This window comes from Vigna unguiculata, chromosome 6 (assembly GCF_004118075.2).
Source record: "Vigna unguiculata cultivar IT97K-499-35 chromosome 6, ASM411807v1, whole genome shotgun sequence".
NCBI classification, from domain to species: domain Eukaryota; kingdom Viridiplantae; phylum Streptophyta; class Magnoliopsida; order Fabales; family Fabaceae; genus Vigna; species Vigna unguiculata.
The window spans coordinates 25467236-25483178 of record NC_040284.1 but is presented as its reverse complement, the minus strand read 5'-3'; the positions used below and the strand labels follow the sequence as shown (position 1 = coordinate 25483178).

At 26.0% G+C, this 15943-nt stretch overlaps 3 protein-coding genes across 3 annotated transcripts; 1 reads left to right on the top strand and 2 right to left on the bottom strand.

Moving 5' to 3' along the window:
- The first annotated feature begins 1966 nt into the window (after positions 1–1966).
- Positions 1967–2468, top strand: LOC114187065 (insoluble matrix shell protein 4-like). Its single transcript, XM_028075188.1, has one exon. It carries the CDS (start codon positions 2047–2049, stop codon positions 2305–2307), a length of 261 nt encoding a protein of 86 aa, XP_027930989.1. The 5' UTR covers positions 1967–2046; the 3' UTR covers positions 2308–2468.
- A 9983-nt stretch (positions 2469–12451) lies between these two features.
- LOC114189044 (homeobox protein 2-like) lies at positions 12452–12977 on the bottom strand. The gene has a single exon (XM_028077741.1). The coding sequence runs from the start codon at positions 12903–12905 to the stop codon at positions 12603–12605; it is 303 nt and encodes a 100-aa protein (XP_027933542.1). The 5' UTR covers positions 12906–12977; the 3' UTR covers positions 12452–12602.
- A 2300-nt stretch (positions 12978–15277) lies between these two features.
- LOC114189205 lies at positions 15278–15943 on the bottom strand. Its single transcript, XM_028077917.1, has one exon. The coding sequence runs from the start codon at positions 15732–15734 to the stop codon at positions 15450–15452; it is 285 nt and encodes a 94-aa protein (XP_027933718.1). The 5' UTR covers positions 15735–15943; the 3' UTR covers positions 15278–15449.

Sequence of the window (15943 nt, the reverse complement as noted above, 5' to 3'; positions counted from 1 at the left end):
TATATTACGTGTTTTTCATAAATTATATATATATATATATATATATATATATATATATATGTAAACTAATTAAATGTAATAAAAATGGATGACACAACTTTTGTAACTTGTTGAAAATTTTTAAAAATAGTAAAAATATGAGAGATATAAAATATATGATAGATAAATATAAGAAATATGTTACAACAGTAATTTGTTATTTTATTTTATTTATATATATATATATATATATATATATATATATATATATATATATATAAAATCTTTACAAAATTATTATTGATCTAGAAACTTTTGCTTTCCAAATACAGATTTAAGCTAGATGCGAACTTAAATGAATGAAGACTTCAACGAATGTTTGAATACCTTTTTTATATTTTAAAGTAACAAAACCATTTACATTTTACATAAATTTGTTAATATTATTTTTATATCATATATATCCATGTATTTTAAATTATATTATCTTTCTATTTTTAATTAATTACTTATAAAAATATAAAAATAACAAAAATGTAATTGTGCGTAAAAACAATTATGAGATGAATGTACTCTATGTTATAATATATATTTATAATCTTTTTAGATTAAGAATCATGAGATCAAAGAGCTAAGTAATTGTGAATGACTTCTACTTTTATCATATATCTATTGAATATTATCTTTCACTTATTTTAGAAAGGTTAATATATAATATAAATATCAAATTTGGATTCTTTGGTTATTGAACTGTTTTGGGCCTGCTAAATAATAGTACATGGGCCGGATAGGTACAATTTTAAAATTTATGTAAGTAGTTCAATTATTAAGAATGGTTTCTCATTCTTGTATAAATAGTTTGTTAAAGAGAGATGTTATTGAAATATAGACTAATAGTAGTTTTTTTTACCGACGATTCTTTTGACGTTAAATTTGTAAAATAGAATTCGTTAAAATTTTATTTGGTAAACAGAAGTCGTCAGCGTAGAGTTGTCCTTCACCCAATCGTTTTTCTTTTTGAAAAGCAAAATTGTCTTATGTGAGAACCATTTTTGTTACGTGAAAAAAGTAAAGTTGCCTTTTCCTTTTTTTTTTTAGGTTTTTTTTTTAATTTTTCACTTTTATTTCTTTAACGTTGCATTTTTTCTTAAATTTTTTACTTTTCATTATTTTTAACGATGCAGTTTTATAATTTTTGTTTTACAAATTTTGTATTTTAATTTTTAATCAATGTTAAAATATATTAATATTTATTTTTATTCTATTATTTGTTTTTATTTTTACTATTTATTTTTCCAATAAATTTAAATTAAAAAATAATCAAAATTCATTAATTACGTAAAAAAAATTGAAAAATGAACTCGTCATGTATGAGAATGACTTCACTTTTCCTTTCACAGATAAACTATCCTTATAAAAGATGACATTGTTTTTTTGAAAAAAAAAATAACAGAAACCGACTGTCGTCCTCCACCGTGACAACATCATCCTATGACCCTATTTGAAAAAAAAAATTATTAGATTCATATTTACAAGTTTTACTTTAAATAGAACCTCAAATACAAATTTGTCTTAATAGTCGGAAAGCTTGTTGTTCAACTTTAAATTCTATACTTCTTATCTTCCATACGTTACCATGGAATAAATTTTAGACTATGGTGTTATTCCATAAAAAGAAAAAATGAAAATATATAAAATAATAAATACATAAAATGTAAATTACATGAAGATTAATTTTTAAAAAAAAGTTAGCATTCTGAAAAGAATAAAACTTTGAATTCTATACTTCATATTTTCCATACGCTAGATATGATGGAATAACTTTTAGACCGTGATGTCCCATCAAAAATGGATATATGCTCGTTCAAAACTCTTATCCAACCATGTGCGTACAAGTTGTTAATAAAAAACGTTAGAAAATTATTTGCATAGACATGTGTGGCCTAGGAAGAGAATTGGATTCGGTTTCTTGCATCTATATATTGTTGGTTAGAGTTGTTGGTAACGATAAGGCAGTCCGAAAGCAAAAGAAGAAGGTAGAGAGCAATTTGGCAGTAAGAGATCAGAATGGCATACCGATGGCGTCAGAGGAAGCTGATGTTCGACAACGATGGTACTTCAGACTCGTTCAACAACCATGGCAGTGGGAACCAGAATTTCGCCAATGCAAAAATCAACAGTGGAGCCAATTCAGGCGATCGGAACAGGTATGACAACTCAAACCACTACGGTGAACGTGTGATTCATAACAGTGGCACTTTCAATGGTAATGGCAACGGAGGCTACGTCGAGGGTGGCTTTAACTCCTCCACAAATAACTACTACTAATATTTTTCTGCGTTTACTATTTGCTGTGCACTATGGTCTACTGTGTTATACTGTAATATTACCAATAAATGTAAAGGTTTCCCAGTGATGCCTAAGCCATACTATGTTGTAATTGTGGTGGTTAATAATAAAGACCTCTGATGTTGCAGCAAATTTCTTCATTCAGTTTTATTTCTTTCTTTTTCTGTCTTGTTTAAGCACCATATTGAGCGCAACTTGTCGTTGATCTTTAACTTCGTGAGACCTCGACCAGTTATTTGGAATAATTTATTACCTTGTGCAATGCCCTTGATGTGTACAGAATGTGTATTTTAGGGTAACCAACCCTACGAAACAGTAACAATAGACTTAACAATGCGTACTCGAGAAACTTACAAGCAATTACTTAAGATTTTCCGATTCGCAGTCCAGACGATACAAATGACATGTGAGACAAACTTTTGAAGAGACTTTGATAAAATTAAAAGACTTAGAACACGTGACTTCGATCAAGCAGACATTGAAATCTAGGATGATGTCCTTTTTAACCGTCATGTCTTCCTAATTATAGATATATAGTTTTTTTCTATCTGATCACTTTATACAATATAATATATATATATATATATATATATATATATATATATATAAATGAATATCTAATCATTTTAGTTATAGAGTGAATCGATCTTGTGGAGTTATTTTTTGTTATAGAAATATAGAACTAAAAGCATTATGAACAAATAATAAGAGAGTTTTAAGTGTGTGATTAAGATAACATAGAATTTGCGGGTTTATAACTGGCTGATCTGGAGGCCGAGGAAGCAGCCCAAAAGTCCAAAGGTAATGGAAATTCATAAACCAACCATGGTGAGAGGTTTGTGAACACGGTAGAAAGATTATATTTCAGTGGCAGATATGATTTAATTTAATCTTTTTAGTTAAACTTTTTTGAAATCAAGTTAAGATTTTTATCAAAATTGACACTAGAATTATATTCATTACATCAACAAAATAAATCATCCTTACTCACAACTTTAATTTTGATAAAATAAAAATATTGATTCGATTTAAGAGATTTAACAAGAAATGACCAAATTACATAATTTTTTAAAAAATCGAAATCAAATTGAGATTTGAAATGATTGGAGGGAAATTTGATATTTTTAAACGAAAATAGAAACCAACAAAATGATCTCAAAATTTTTATATAAACTAGTAAAAATATTGTATTTAATTTTTTAATGATAATAAAAAATAAAAAATTTATTATTATTATTATTATTATAGTTATAAAATTAAATATAATAACTTTTATAATTATATTATAATTAATTTTCATTTATAATATTAAATTTTAAAAAATAGCTAAATAAAAGAATTGTTAAATTAAATAAACAATCACATAATATTAATAAAATAATTATTTTAACTTAAAAAATAAAATTAAAAAATAAATATGAACGATAAATGTATAAACTTTTCTAGAGTATCAAATATATAAAATATATAAAATATATTAAAAATTATATATCAATTATATAAAATTTAAAATTTTTGGGGGCCATTGTCCCTTGGTCATTATGATGATCCGCCTCTTTTATATATATATATATATATATATATATATATATATATATATATATATATATATATATATATAAATAAAGTGGTGAAAAACCAGTAGAAAAAGTATTTGTGTAATCCATTTTGATTAAATTCACGATTTTAGAAGTAGATATATATTTTAAATATAATCAATTACATCACATCAATTTATAATACATGAATTGTGTAAAGCTTATATTACAAAATTGAGTTAATAATTTTTTATTAAATGTAAGTTTATTTATTTATTATGATATCAGAATTATGAGTGAGAATCTATTGTAACAAAATTTATTATTTGAATCTCTTTTTTCACATCATGTCTTGAACTATTCATTAATATTTATTGTCAAACTTTATATCTTTATATATATATATATATATATATATATATATATATATATATATATATATATATATATATATATATATTTCAAGCACTTTTAATTACTCAATAATAGTTCATTATAAAAGCTGTTATTCTGGTATAGTTATAATTTTTAATGACTCAATGCTTTTAAAAGTATGACGTCTTCAATTTAAAATCACGCTTTTAAACATGTTTTACTTATATCCATATTTTTCTTAAAAAAAATACTTATTTATGTAAATTTGATGTTGAATTACGCCATCTCAATAAATTAGTACGTAAGTATGGCCTATGAATGACAGTAGAGATGGCAAATAAATCCGTGCCCGTGGGTATCACCCGAACCCGTCCCCGTTTTGACGGGGAATCCCCGCTTTGACTGGGTATGGGTATGGGTATGGGTAATACCCGAAATTTTCAACTGGGGATGGGGATGGGGATATATATATACCCGCCTAAATACCCGTCCCCGCTTAAATTACTAAACTATTTATAATTTATTAAATAATCTAAAAAATATATATAAATAAATAATATATTTACACATAAAATAAAATAAAATATAATATAATATAATATAATATAGTATATATACATATAAATAAAATATACTTTTATATATATATATATATATATATATATTTACACATATACATGTAATATAATATACATATAATATATATACATAATAATATAATATAATATATATATATAATATATACGTATAAAACAAATTAATCATTTAACTAGTGAGATCTTTTATAAACAAATTTATAACATTACAAATTTATAAAAATTTAAAAGAAATATATATATATATATATATATATATATATATATATATATATATATATATATATATATAAAAGCATAAAATATCTACGCATATACATATAATATATATACATAATAATATAATATATATTATTATATAATATAATATAATATATATTTAAAATAAATATATATCTATAAAAATATATATATATATATATATATATATATATATAAACATAAGATATCCACACATATAATATATATACATAGTAATAATAATATAATATATAATATAATATAATATATATAAATAATTATATATATATATATATATATATATATATATATATATATATATATATAAACATAAGATATCCACACATATAATATATATATATACATAGTAATATAATATATAATATAATATAATATAATATATATATATATATATATATATATATATATATATAACATATTTCTCATTCTCTTTGTTTTTTGTTATACACTTTGTTTACTCTCTCAATTGTCTGGTTTGTTTTTCAAGATTTAATTTTGAAGGTAATTTTTCTTCTTCTTATTACATAATTTTTACTCTCTGTACATGGTTATGTTCAAATAGGTGTTCCTCAATTTCATTCTATGAAATAATTTTTAGGTTACACATTTGATTATCTTTATTTATTTATTTATTTTCATGAAAATGTTTGACTCTTATTTTGTAGCTCTTCTTTTTGTTACTTTGGTTATACACTTTTTTACTCTCTTTTAATTGTTTGGCTTGTTCTTTAAGGTTTAAGCAGATCTTCAAGGTACTTTTCCTTTTATCATAATCTTAATTATACATTTTTTTTTCCGTTATGTTATGTTCAAATGGATATTCTCAAATTTGGGTCACACATTTAATTATCTTTACTCCTTTATGATAATTTTATTTATTATTTATTTTTTGTTTCATGATAATGTTTAATTCTCAATTTTAAGTATTCAATTGCATAAATCCTTAATTTAATTCAAGATCAAAAGATGAAGAATCTATGTTTAAATTTGAATTATTATTAATTTAATTTTGTTATTTGTGCTATTTCGTTTAAGTGGTATAATATAAATTTTTAATAGTATAAAAAATATTTGAAATATTTTTAAACTTGATTATTGGTTTTCCTTTTATATTTTGTTAAAAAAGAAATTAACCTTTTTACTTTGTTTGATTTTTTTTGTTACGTATGTTAGTTTCTAGAGAAAATGAGCACAGGAGATCAAGATTTGCAGGTACCAAGTCCACCACAGTGTTCACAACAACCAACTCCCTTTCAAAGTTCCAATAATGACAGTCAATCTCCATTGAATCCATCTACTCAAATTTATTAATATTTTTTGTTAGTATTTTTTGTGAATTCTCATCTAATATTCTACATTTGGTGTTTGTAGGTGTTAAAAAATTAAAAGGAAAAGATGTTCTCATGAGTGAAAATGAATCTGATGAAGAAGGTACATTATATTCTAGTAATTAAAATTTTCAATTTCAATTATTATATCATATCTAATTTTTCATTTTTTTTCTATGTGTAGGTGGATCGAATGCAAATGAAACCACTGATCATTTGTAAAATTAATAAATATTTTGGTTATTATAAAATTTTAGTAATGTGTAATTTTTTAGCTTTTATATAATTATTTGAATTTTATTTAGTTGTTATTTGATACTTTAATTTGAGATTTATACTATTATAATATTTTTCTTAATATTTGACATCATGAAAATTGAAAATCAAAAAGAGTATGTTATTTTAATATTGAATATTTTGATAGTATCATGATTCCGTTGGTGTGATTTTTAAATTTTTTTTATAAAAAATATTTAATTGATATATGGAACAATAAAAAAATGGGTATGGGTATGGGTATAAGAAAATACTCGTTACCCGGTGGGGATGGGGATGGGTCAAAAGTTGTATACCCGTTGAGTTTGGGGATGGGGATGGGGATGAATTTTTATTATGGGGATGGGGATGGGATCAAGATACCCGTACCCGTCCCGCCCCGTTGCCATCCCTAGACAGCAGGCAACCATATTGTTAATTTAATTAAACTAAAGTAATGGAGTAATAAGATATAAGAACATTAAGCTTATTTTTCCTTTAATAATCTTCTACTTTTGCTTAAACTTGCTTTCTTTCCTATATTTTTGAATTAATATTAGTCACCAACCTTTAAATGCTTACAATTTAGTCCTTGCTATAAATTTGTGACATTAAAAAGGTTAGTAAACAATGAGTTTAAACACGAAGAAGAACCGTTTCCAAATATTTTAAGTTGAAAGACAAAATTATCAATTTGAATAATTTCATTGCACTAAAAAATTAGCATGACTTATTCTTCTGATTCATTGGATTAATTACTCTATAAATAAACTTAACGTTTATAAAGAGTACATTTAGTAAATAAAAAATTTAAATATATTTTTGGTATTTTAATTTTTAATAAAAATTATAATTATTCTGTCTTTTTTTAATATTTTAAATCAATTTAAAATTTATAAATTTAATCATTTTAACCAAATTTTATTAAAATTATTCGATGTTTTAAACACGTTTTTCAACAATTATACAATTAACATTGAAATAAAAATTTTAAAAACAAAAACATATTGAACTCATAAAAAAAATGAAATTATTAACATTTAAATAAATTCTTTAAACCAAATATAGATGGAGGTTAGAAAATTTGAAGACTTTATATGGTGTCTTCCAATTATAACTTGCAGCAGCGCCGTAACCACCGCCACGACGTTATTAATTATATTATAGCGTGGTGAAGAAGCAGAGCACCGGATTCTGTGGTTAGTGAGTGGGTAAGTTGAATTGAATCTATAAATTGGTGTGTGAGTTGAGTGATAATTGAATCTATAATAGTAGTAGAAGGTAAGTGATAAAGATGAGCAAATTATATGGCTTTGAGTGTTATATTTAGAAACATGCTTGCAGATCTGCAGGCTGAGGAGGAAGCTGCCCAAAACTCCGGAGGCGATGTAAACTCTTACACCAACCACAGGGATGGCTCTCAGAACATCAATGGTAGAAAGAGTAACAGTGGTGAAAATAATACCTTTCTTAATTATACCTTTCTTGTATTAATTCTTCTTATTAAGGTTTTCCTATTTCCACCTTGTTACAAATCTACTTTTCAGTAAAAATAATCGATTGTGCCCTCTTTTTATTGTTGAATTATTATTGAAATTAAAGTACAAGATAATACCAATAGTGATTTTAAAATAATAATAATAATATTATGATTCTATTTTTTTTATTGTTATATTTCGTTTCTGACATAATTTAGTATAAATTATTGATTAATATATAATTATTTTTTTAAAAAAAATTAATTACTCATATTAAATCACTTCATGAAGTCATAGTATAACTTTTTAAGCAGAAAAAGGTCTTCGCTGTGTGCCAACTTTAATTGCAAATAAATCATGATTACTTAAAAACCAGAGTCGAATTACAAGGTGACGATTTCTTTACACGGGATGCATACATTTTCCAAACCATATGATTCAGAGTTTTTCATATTTTCTCTTTGAAAAAATTATTGTATTGATGAGTTAAGTAATTTGTTTTTTATTCATAGATAAAAGTGATTTATTATTTTACATACATATATTTATTTAAAACTTTTTTATAATAAATATATTTGTTTCTATTTTGTGAAGTATATTTTTTTATCATAAATTTAGTGTAGTCATTCATATTTTGTATTTATTTATTTTAATAAATTTTTATACAATAACATGAATAATAAATTTTGAAATGTGGACGTAACCAAAATATTAAAGTTCATAATAATATTTACCCAACTTTATTTGAACTCGTCCTTCCAATGATAACTTACCTAGATCTATAATTTTTTTTCTTATTAAAATAATACTAGTTTTAAAATTCACTAAAAAAATGTACTACTTTGATGGAATATATATATATATATATATATATATATATATATATATATATATATATATATATATATATATATTCTTCCTTTTCTTGGCGTGGCATCACATATTTTAGCAACATTATTTTTAAGTATCTGATGCCCACAAACGTAAAGGATAAATAAAGAAAATGAACGGATAGGAGAAAAAAAGGATATTTTCAGTTCTAATTAAACCCCACATAATGTAGAATATATTCAACAAAAAAATTCAAAAGTTAATTATAAATAACAATAGTTAAATTAATATAGAGATTAGGACCATTTAATTCTGTGCCACTCAAAGAGCATAATAGAATCATGGAATCCAAACAATTATTAATAGCTATTGCATGATTGCATCTATATCTTCAAGGGATGACTTAAAAATCAAAGCAACTAATTAAGCATCTTTCCTTATAAAACAAATGAGATTTAGAAAATACGAACAGAGGTATGGTCCAAGAGTTTGAGAGATATAAAGGAAAATTAAAAAAAAAATGAGGTATTTTATTTAAAATTTATTTCTTAAATTTTTTTTATGTAATTTAATATATTTTTTTCAATAGATAATGAACTAATTCATTTAATTTTTTTTAAGACATCGTTGCCATGATTATGACAAAAGAAAATCATAACTCTCCAACTTTTCTCATTTATATTTTACATATATTTTAAAACTATATTTATATATTAGTATATTTAATTTAAAATTATATTTATATTTATATATTATCTATAATTTATTTTAAAGATTACTTTAACTATTTTTTTTATTTTATGTTAGGTAATTTTTTTATATTTAATAATGATTTTTTTTAATTATTTTATGACATAAATGTGATAATGAATGATTGTCATGTTTTTTTATTTTATTATCATGTGTGTATGTTTTGAGTAAAAAAATATAAAAAAATAATTAAAATATTGATTTAAGTATAAAAAATCTAATTCGGTATTTCTGAATTTTTGTTAAGTTTCTTTACTGTTGGTGAGATATTTTCTTTTTAAGGGATAAATTAGTATTGATAAATCTTATTAAATATTTTAAAATTTTAAGTCTCATATGTGTATTGTATGGTCTATTAGACCATTGAAGTGGTTCTTAGTAAGTATTTGATCCTTATTCCTGAAACATTATGAATCTCACACTTATGAAATTTTAAGAAATACTAATATATGGTCTAATGGGAGTGTTAAACCGTATTAGCACTCCCACGTACTTTTTAATTTACATTTTCTTAATCGAGTTCTAATTTTTCTCATCGAGCTATACTATACTTACTATCTCAATAAATCATCAAAAACTTAGACAAAAATTTGGTTTGTGAAACACTACAGCATCTCAAAGCCAACATAGACTGCAAAACCTCATGAAAAACTAACGAAAGTTTGCTAACCTTTCCTTTACCTGATAACGGGCCAAATTGAGTACAAAGTTTCCCTAAAAAAAGAAGGAAAAACGGGAAAAACCAAGCCAAAGAAAAATATTAAGCCGAAATATCATTTCCGATAAGAAAATGAGCCAGTGACAAAGAAGCTATTAGAATATGTTAGGTTTACAAGGAGGGGTATCACTGGAGAAATACAATACCAATGAGATTTGAGCCAAACCATATAAGGCACTGACATCATTCTCAATTCAAAACCTTAAGGCAATGGGTTTATGGGTCTTGATTCTTATATAGTGCTCTACTTTCTCATTTTTGGTCAATATGAGACTTAGACTCACACTTGGATTCCTAACAGAATCATCTCGGGTAAAACTACGAAGTGGACAGTCATGAAAATTTTACCCTTTTTGAATAGAAAATTTGCTGAAAGCTTATCCAGAATTATTCTCTAAAAAATCCTAAAATTTACTAAAAAATTGAGCATTTCGTTACGGAAGCGTAATTTGTGCGAAAATTTAAAATGACTCGAATCTAAGCCAACTAAATTATCTTTCAATATACAGTATCATGTTGGTTCATAATCACAACTTCAATTTTACTATGGAAAATTTGTTCAGGCAAATCGTTAAGAAGAATATAGCAAGAAAAAACAACCTTGTTCTATAAGAGTTTGGGTGTTTCTTCCTGCACCTCATCACAGACTTTCGGAATTTTGATCCGTAACAAGGGTGACATGAGTGTCTTCCAGAAATTTTTTTCTTGAATTAGTTTAGTTTGTTCAGGAAAGTAAAATTCCAGTTTGATGGGTTGGAGGAATAAACACCCTAAAGGTTTGCATCAGAAATATGTGGATACGGATGGGAAAGTTGGTCTTGGTGTTGTCCAGTGGAAAGATATTTGTTCATTACAGGCCCATTTTTATAGGTGTGACAGCCCAGGCCCACCGTAACATTGGTCCAAATTTTGAAAAGGAGAAAACTAAATAATTGTATATATTACTTTTATACTTTTTATGCCAATTGACCATAATTTCTCAATGAATTAGTGCATGATGCTTGCAGAACAAGTATTGGGTAAATTTGAAATTAGATTTGGTTAACTAGAGGTACTTGAATAATGGAAGTATTGGATCTGTTATTTTTGGTGTTGTATGAAATAGAAATATAAGACTTTCATTATGCAGATGTTGTACAAAAGATTAATGCATTCTTTTCATGCGATTGCACTGTTTAAGTGTATTTGGGAGGACGGATTTCATGCTTTGACCATGTTTCTTTGCAACGATATGGTATAAAATATGAGCGTAAATTTGTGAAATGGAGGATTTAATCTACTCGTTCAAAATTGAGGTGATTTAGGAGTATTTCGTGTAACATTACAAAATTGCCCATCAATTTAAACACGTGAGTTGCTTCATCCACTGTGCTGTTTAATGTGTTTGAAGGTGAGTGGTGATGTTACTTATGTAATAACATAAACAAATATGAGATGTTTGTGAATTGAATATATCGGTATATAGTACGGGCTTGTGAGTAGTGCATAGAAATGTGATTGGTGGTGAGTACTCAATATATCAAAAAAAAAATTATTAAAAACTAGATTAAAAATTGTTAAATTTATCTGAAATTTAAAACATAATTATTTTTAATAAAAAAATTTATATTTTGAAAAATATACTTAAAATTGATTTAAATTATACTAAAAACAAATTACCATCTTTCATTGATTAATTTTAATAGTTAGGTAGATTAATAACTTGCAATCAAATTTGTCATCTTTTTCATCAAACTAAATAATCTCACGCTCTCTTTTCCCCGTCCGTTATCAACCAAAGCATCAGGGGTGGTCGCTCTGTCCACTCTACCTTCATTGCATTGTGTAGCTATCTCATAAAAATGTATATTCTATACAGGCTATTATTTCAGTGACAACAACATCACATTTTCAAGGATCAAAATTAAATATTTATTATTTTTATTATGGAGGACTTTTTCTTTTTCTTTTCAAAAAGAGTGACGAGCTGAGTATGTAAAGAAGAAGAAGAGGATGAGAAGCATATTGAGGTTAAGATAAAACCCCAAAACCATTATTCATTACATAACATAACACTAGAGCTGTGCTCAACATTATTTATGGCTATATAATACAACATAACACCACACAGTGATGCCCGTTTTGTATATATAAACTACACACAATTAATTATCATAAGGTCGACGGTAGAAGTTCCTTGTTTCGGCTTTAAAGCCACCCTGGATACTCCCTCCGTTGCCATTACCATTGAAAGTACCAGTGTTATTCAGAACCTGTTCATCGTAGTGCTCTGAGTGTTTAAACCTGCTACGGTTACCTGCATATTGGCCACTGTTGATGGTTGCGCCGCCGAAATGCTGGGGACCGCTGCCATGGTTGTTGAATGAGTTTGAAGAACCATTGTTGTACCCTTTCGCTGCTTCCTCAGCCTTGATCATTTCCATGATTCTCTGCATCAAATCTCCCATTCTGATCTTCTCCTTGCAACTCACTTCTCTTAACTTATTTTCTTGTTGAATTGCCTTGATGTTAGCTACGACCTAAGCCAAATATATAGATGCGAGCAAAAAGAATCCAATTCTTTTCTCGTTTATGCAAAGTTATGCTGATATGACCTTTTGCCACACTTCTTGGACTCATTAGGTTTGGTAAGAGTCTCAAAAAACAACTGTCTCCGAATCAAGTTTGATGCAATTCCATAAGCTATTCCTGTCCCCACGAATGTGCCTCTGTCTATCATGCAGAGTTAGTTTTAGTTACCTTCACATCAATTACACTTTAACACAATGCTTGGACTCATTTGATTGCGCAAGTAGTGTTTCGGAAAATACTAAGTGGTTGTGGATAAGCTATTCCTGTCCCCACAAATTATGCCTCAACTATAGGCTTTAAAATGTTGTGATGGTTATTTTGAACTTTTTTTTATGTAGAATGAATAAAAATGTTTTACGTGTCAAAGTATCGTTGCAAATTCTGATGAGCATGCATGTTTGTTTTAGGTTACGTAGCACCACATAATGTCCTGCTCAGGAAACATGAAGCGAAAATGGATGCACAAACAAAAACTATCTAGTTTTAAATGGATAGATTCTAAAGAATTCGAATATAAATCCAATTCTATTCAAATTTTCTTTTGAGTTCCTCTGAGTGATACGATTTTTTGATAGATGGGTACCTATCTGGATGGAGCCAAAATCATACTAGATTATTATTATTATTTTATATTTTATTCACCCAATCCTTTGATATTTATTGACTGAGATTTTGTGTTTAATATTTGGAAGCCTAAATTTATCTGTCTTAAATTTTACTATTATTTTATTAATCAGTTTAAAATTTTAAGTAAATAGCGAAATTTACATGTTAGATTAAAGATATAAATGTAATATATACAAGTGAAAACACATATTGTAATTGTAATTATTGCATATTGTTATAATTATAAAATTAAACATAAATAATTTTTACAATTTTATTGTAAATAGTTTTTATTTTTTTTAGATAATTTTATAATTAAAAAATATTTAAGTTTTAAAAAAGTGATTAAATTGAAAAAATCGGTTAAATTGAAAAAGGAAGGTATTTAAGGAGTAAAATTGAAAAATAAATATAAACATCAAAAGTAAATTCTCTTTATTATATATATATATATATATATATATATATATATATATATATATATATTATCTTGTCAGGAAAAAAAGAGAGTTTATGATGAAATATTGGAGTGTTCAATAATAGTTATTGGATTTAAATACTGTATAAATTGAATTTAACCAGCATATAAAAAGGTTTGTTTATGTGTTCTTGAAATCAAGTTCTACTAGGGACACGTTTAAGAACTAAGATTATTTAAATATGGCTGTAAAATAAAATTATATATAAAAAATTAATTAGCTTAAATACTAATTAATTTGTCTATTATATTTGAGTTAGGAAATATGAAAATATCTCAAATTAGAAAAGGTTTTAGACGTATATGTTAACGTGTGATTGCGTAGATGTGCCATGAACGCACACCAACACTCAAACAAGATAAACATACACACGCATAAGAGCATAGATAGCATTCAAACAAATAAGAATTGAATCAACTATTCAAGGATCATCTATTACATACTCTAAGCCACTTAATTCAATTCACATATTCACTTATTATATTGCAATACTCATTCAAACTTACATTTAGTTCTTAAAATCTCGTTGAAGTGTTATTCTCCTTCCTTTAAATTTCCGTAAAGCACTAACCAAGATAAAATTTTCTGATGTTTTCTTTCAATCATTCTGAGAATAGTTTCTATTTATTTTCTTTTTCTAGTAACCGTTGCACAACTGCAACTCCTTTTCCATTAACTAGTTCCGTACTATAATTTTATAGGAAAATAATATTTTTGACAACTTTTTTTTATAAGATATTATCTTTTAAATTATTTTTTTATTTTTTTTATAATATTCTAAAAATATTTAAAAGATGACGTTTCATATTATAAAAAAAAATTGTCAAAATTTAGTTGTCAAGATATAATTGTACTTCACTCTCTAACACATAAAGAGGTGAACAAAGAATCAATTTTTACAACCCAAATAATGAGACAATGTTGCTAACACGTTACTATAAGAAAATTTCAATGTCATTATAAAAGTTTCACATCAATTAAAAATAAAATAATTTTATAAATTTACGGTTCACTTTTTAATGTGTGTTTAATATCGCTTCACGACTCTCTTTATTAACCCTATCAATTAGTTTTTAAATTTAACTAACAATAATAAAAATTTAATCTGCCTCAGAAAATGAAGTATTTGAACAAACTGGGGTGAAGATCGATGAGTCGTAATGTAAAAAAAAAGAAAGAAGGGGATTGGATAACACCCCAATACCATTTTATTTATTCTTATATAGAGCAAGAGCCGTAGCTCTACATTATTTATGTGTTTATAATACAACATAACATGACAGATAGTACATCATGGATGCTGACCACCTTGGATATATGAAATACGTCGTATAATTAATAGAAGTTGGATGTTTCAGCCTTAAAGCCACCCTGAATAGTCCCTCCGTTGCCATTACCGTTGAAAGTACCAGTGTTATTCAGAATCCGTTCACCGTAGTGCTCTGAGTGTTTAAACCTGTTACGGTTACCTGCATATTGACCACTGTTGATGGTTGCACCGCCGAAATCCTGGGGACCGCTGCCATGGTTGTTGAATGAGTTTGAAGAAGCATTGTTGGAGCCTTTGGCTGCTTGCTCAGCCTCAATCATTGCCATAATTCTCTGCATCAAGTCTCCCATCTTCCCCTTTTCTCTGCACACCTTTTCTCTTAACTTTTTTTCTTGTCGAATTCTCTACTAACTAAGCCCAATTTTATAGATGCAACAACCAAAGGAACCCAATTCTTATCTCGTTTATCCGAAGTTAAGGTGATATGACATCTTAAAACTTGGACTCATTTGGTTGGGTAAGAGTTTCAGAAGATACTATCTACCTGTTTCCTAAGGGT

Bases quoted from the DNA above. Each gene is read 5' to 3' on its own strand.
- LOC114189044 (XM_028077741.1), bottom strand. From the start codon at position 12,905: ATGGGAGATTTGATGCAGAGAATCATGGAAATGATCAAGGCTGAGGAA.
- LOC114189205 (XM_028077917.1), bottom strand. From the start codon at position 15,734: ATGGGAGACTTGATGCAGAGAATTATGGCAATGATTGAGGCTGAGCAA.
- LOC114187065 (XM_028075188.1), top strand. From the start codon at position 2,047: ATGGCATACCGATGGCGTCAGAGGAAGCTGATGTTCGACAACGATGGT.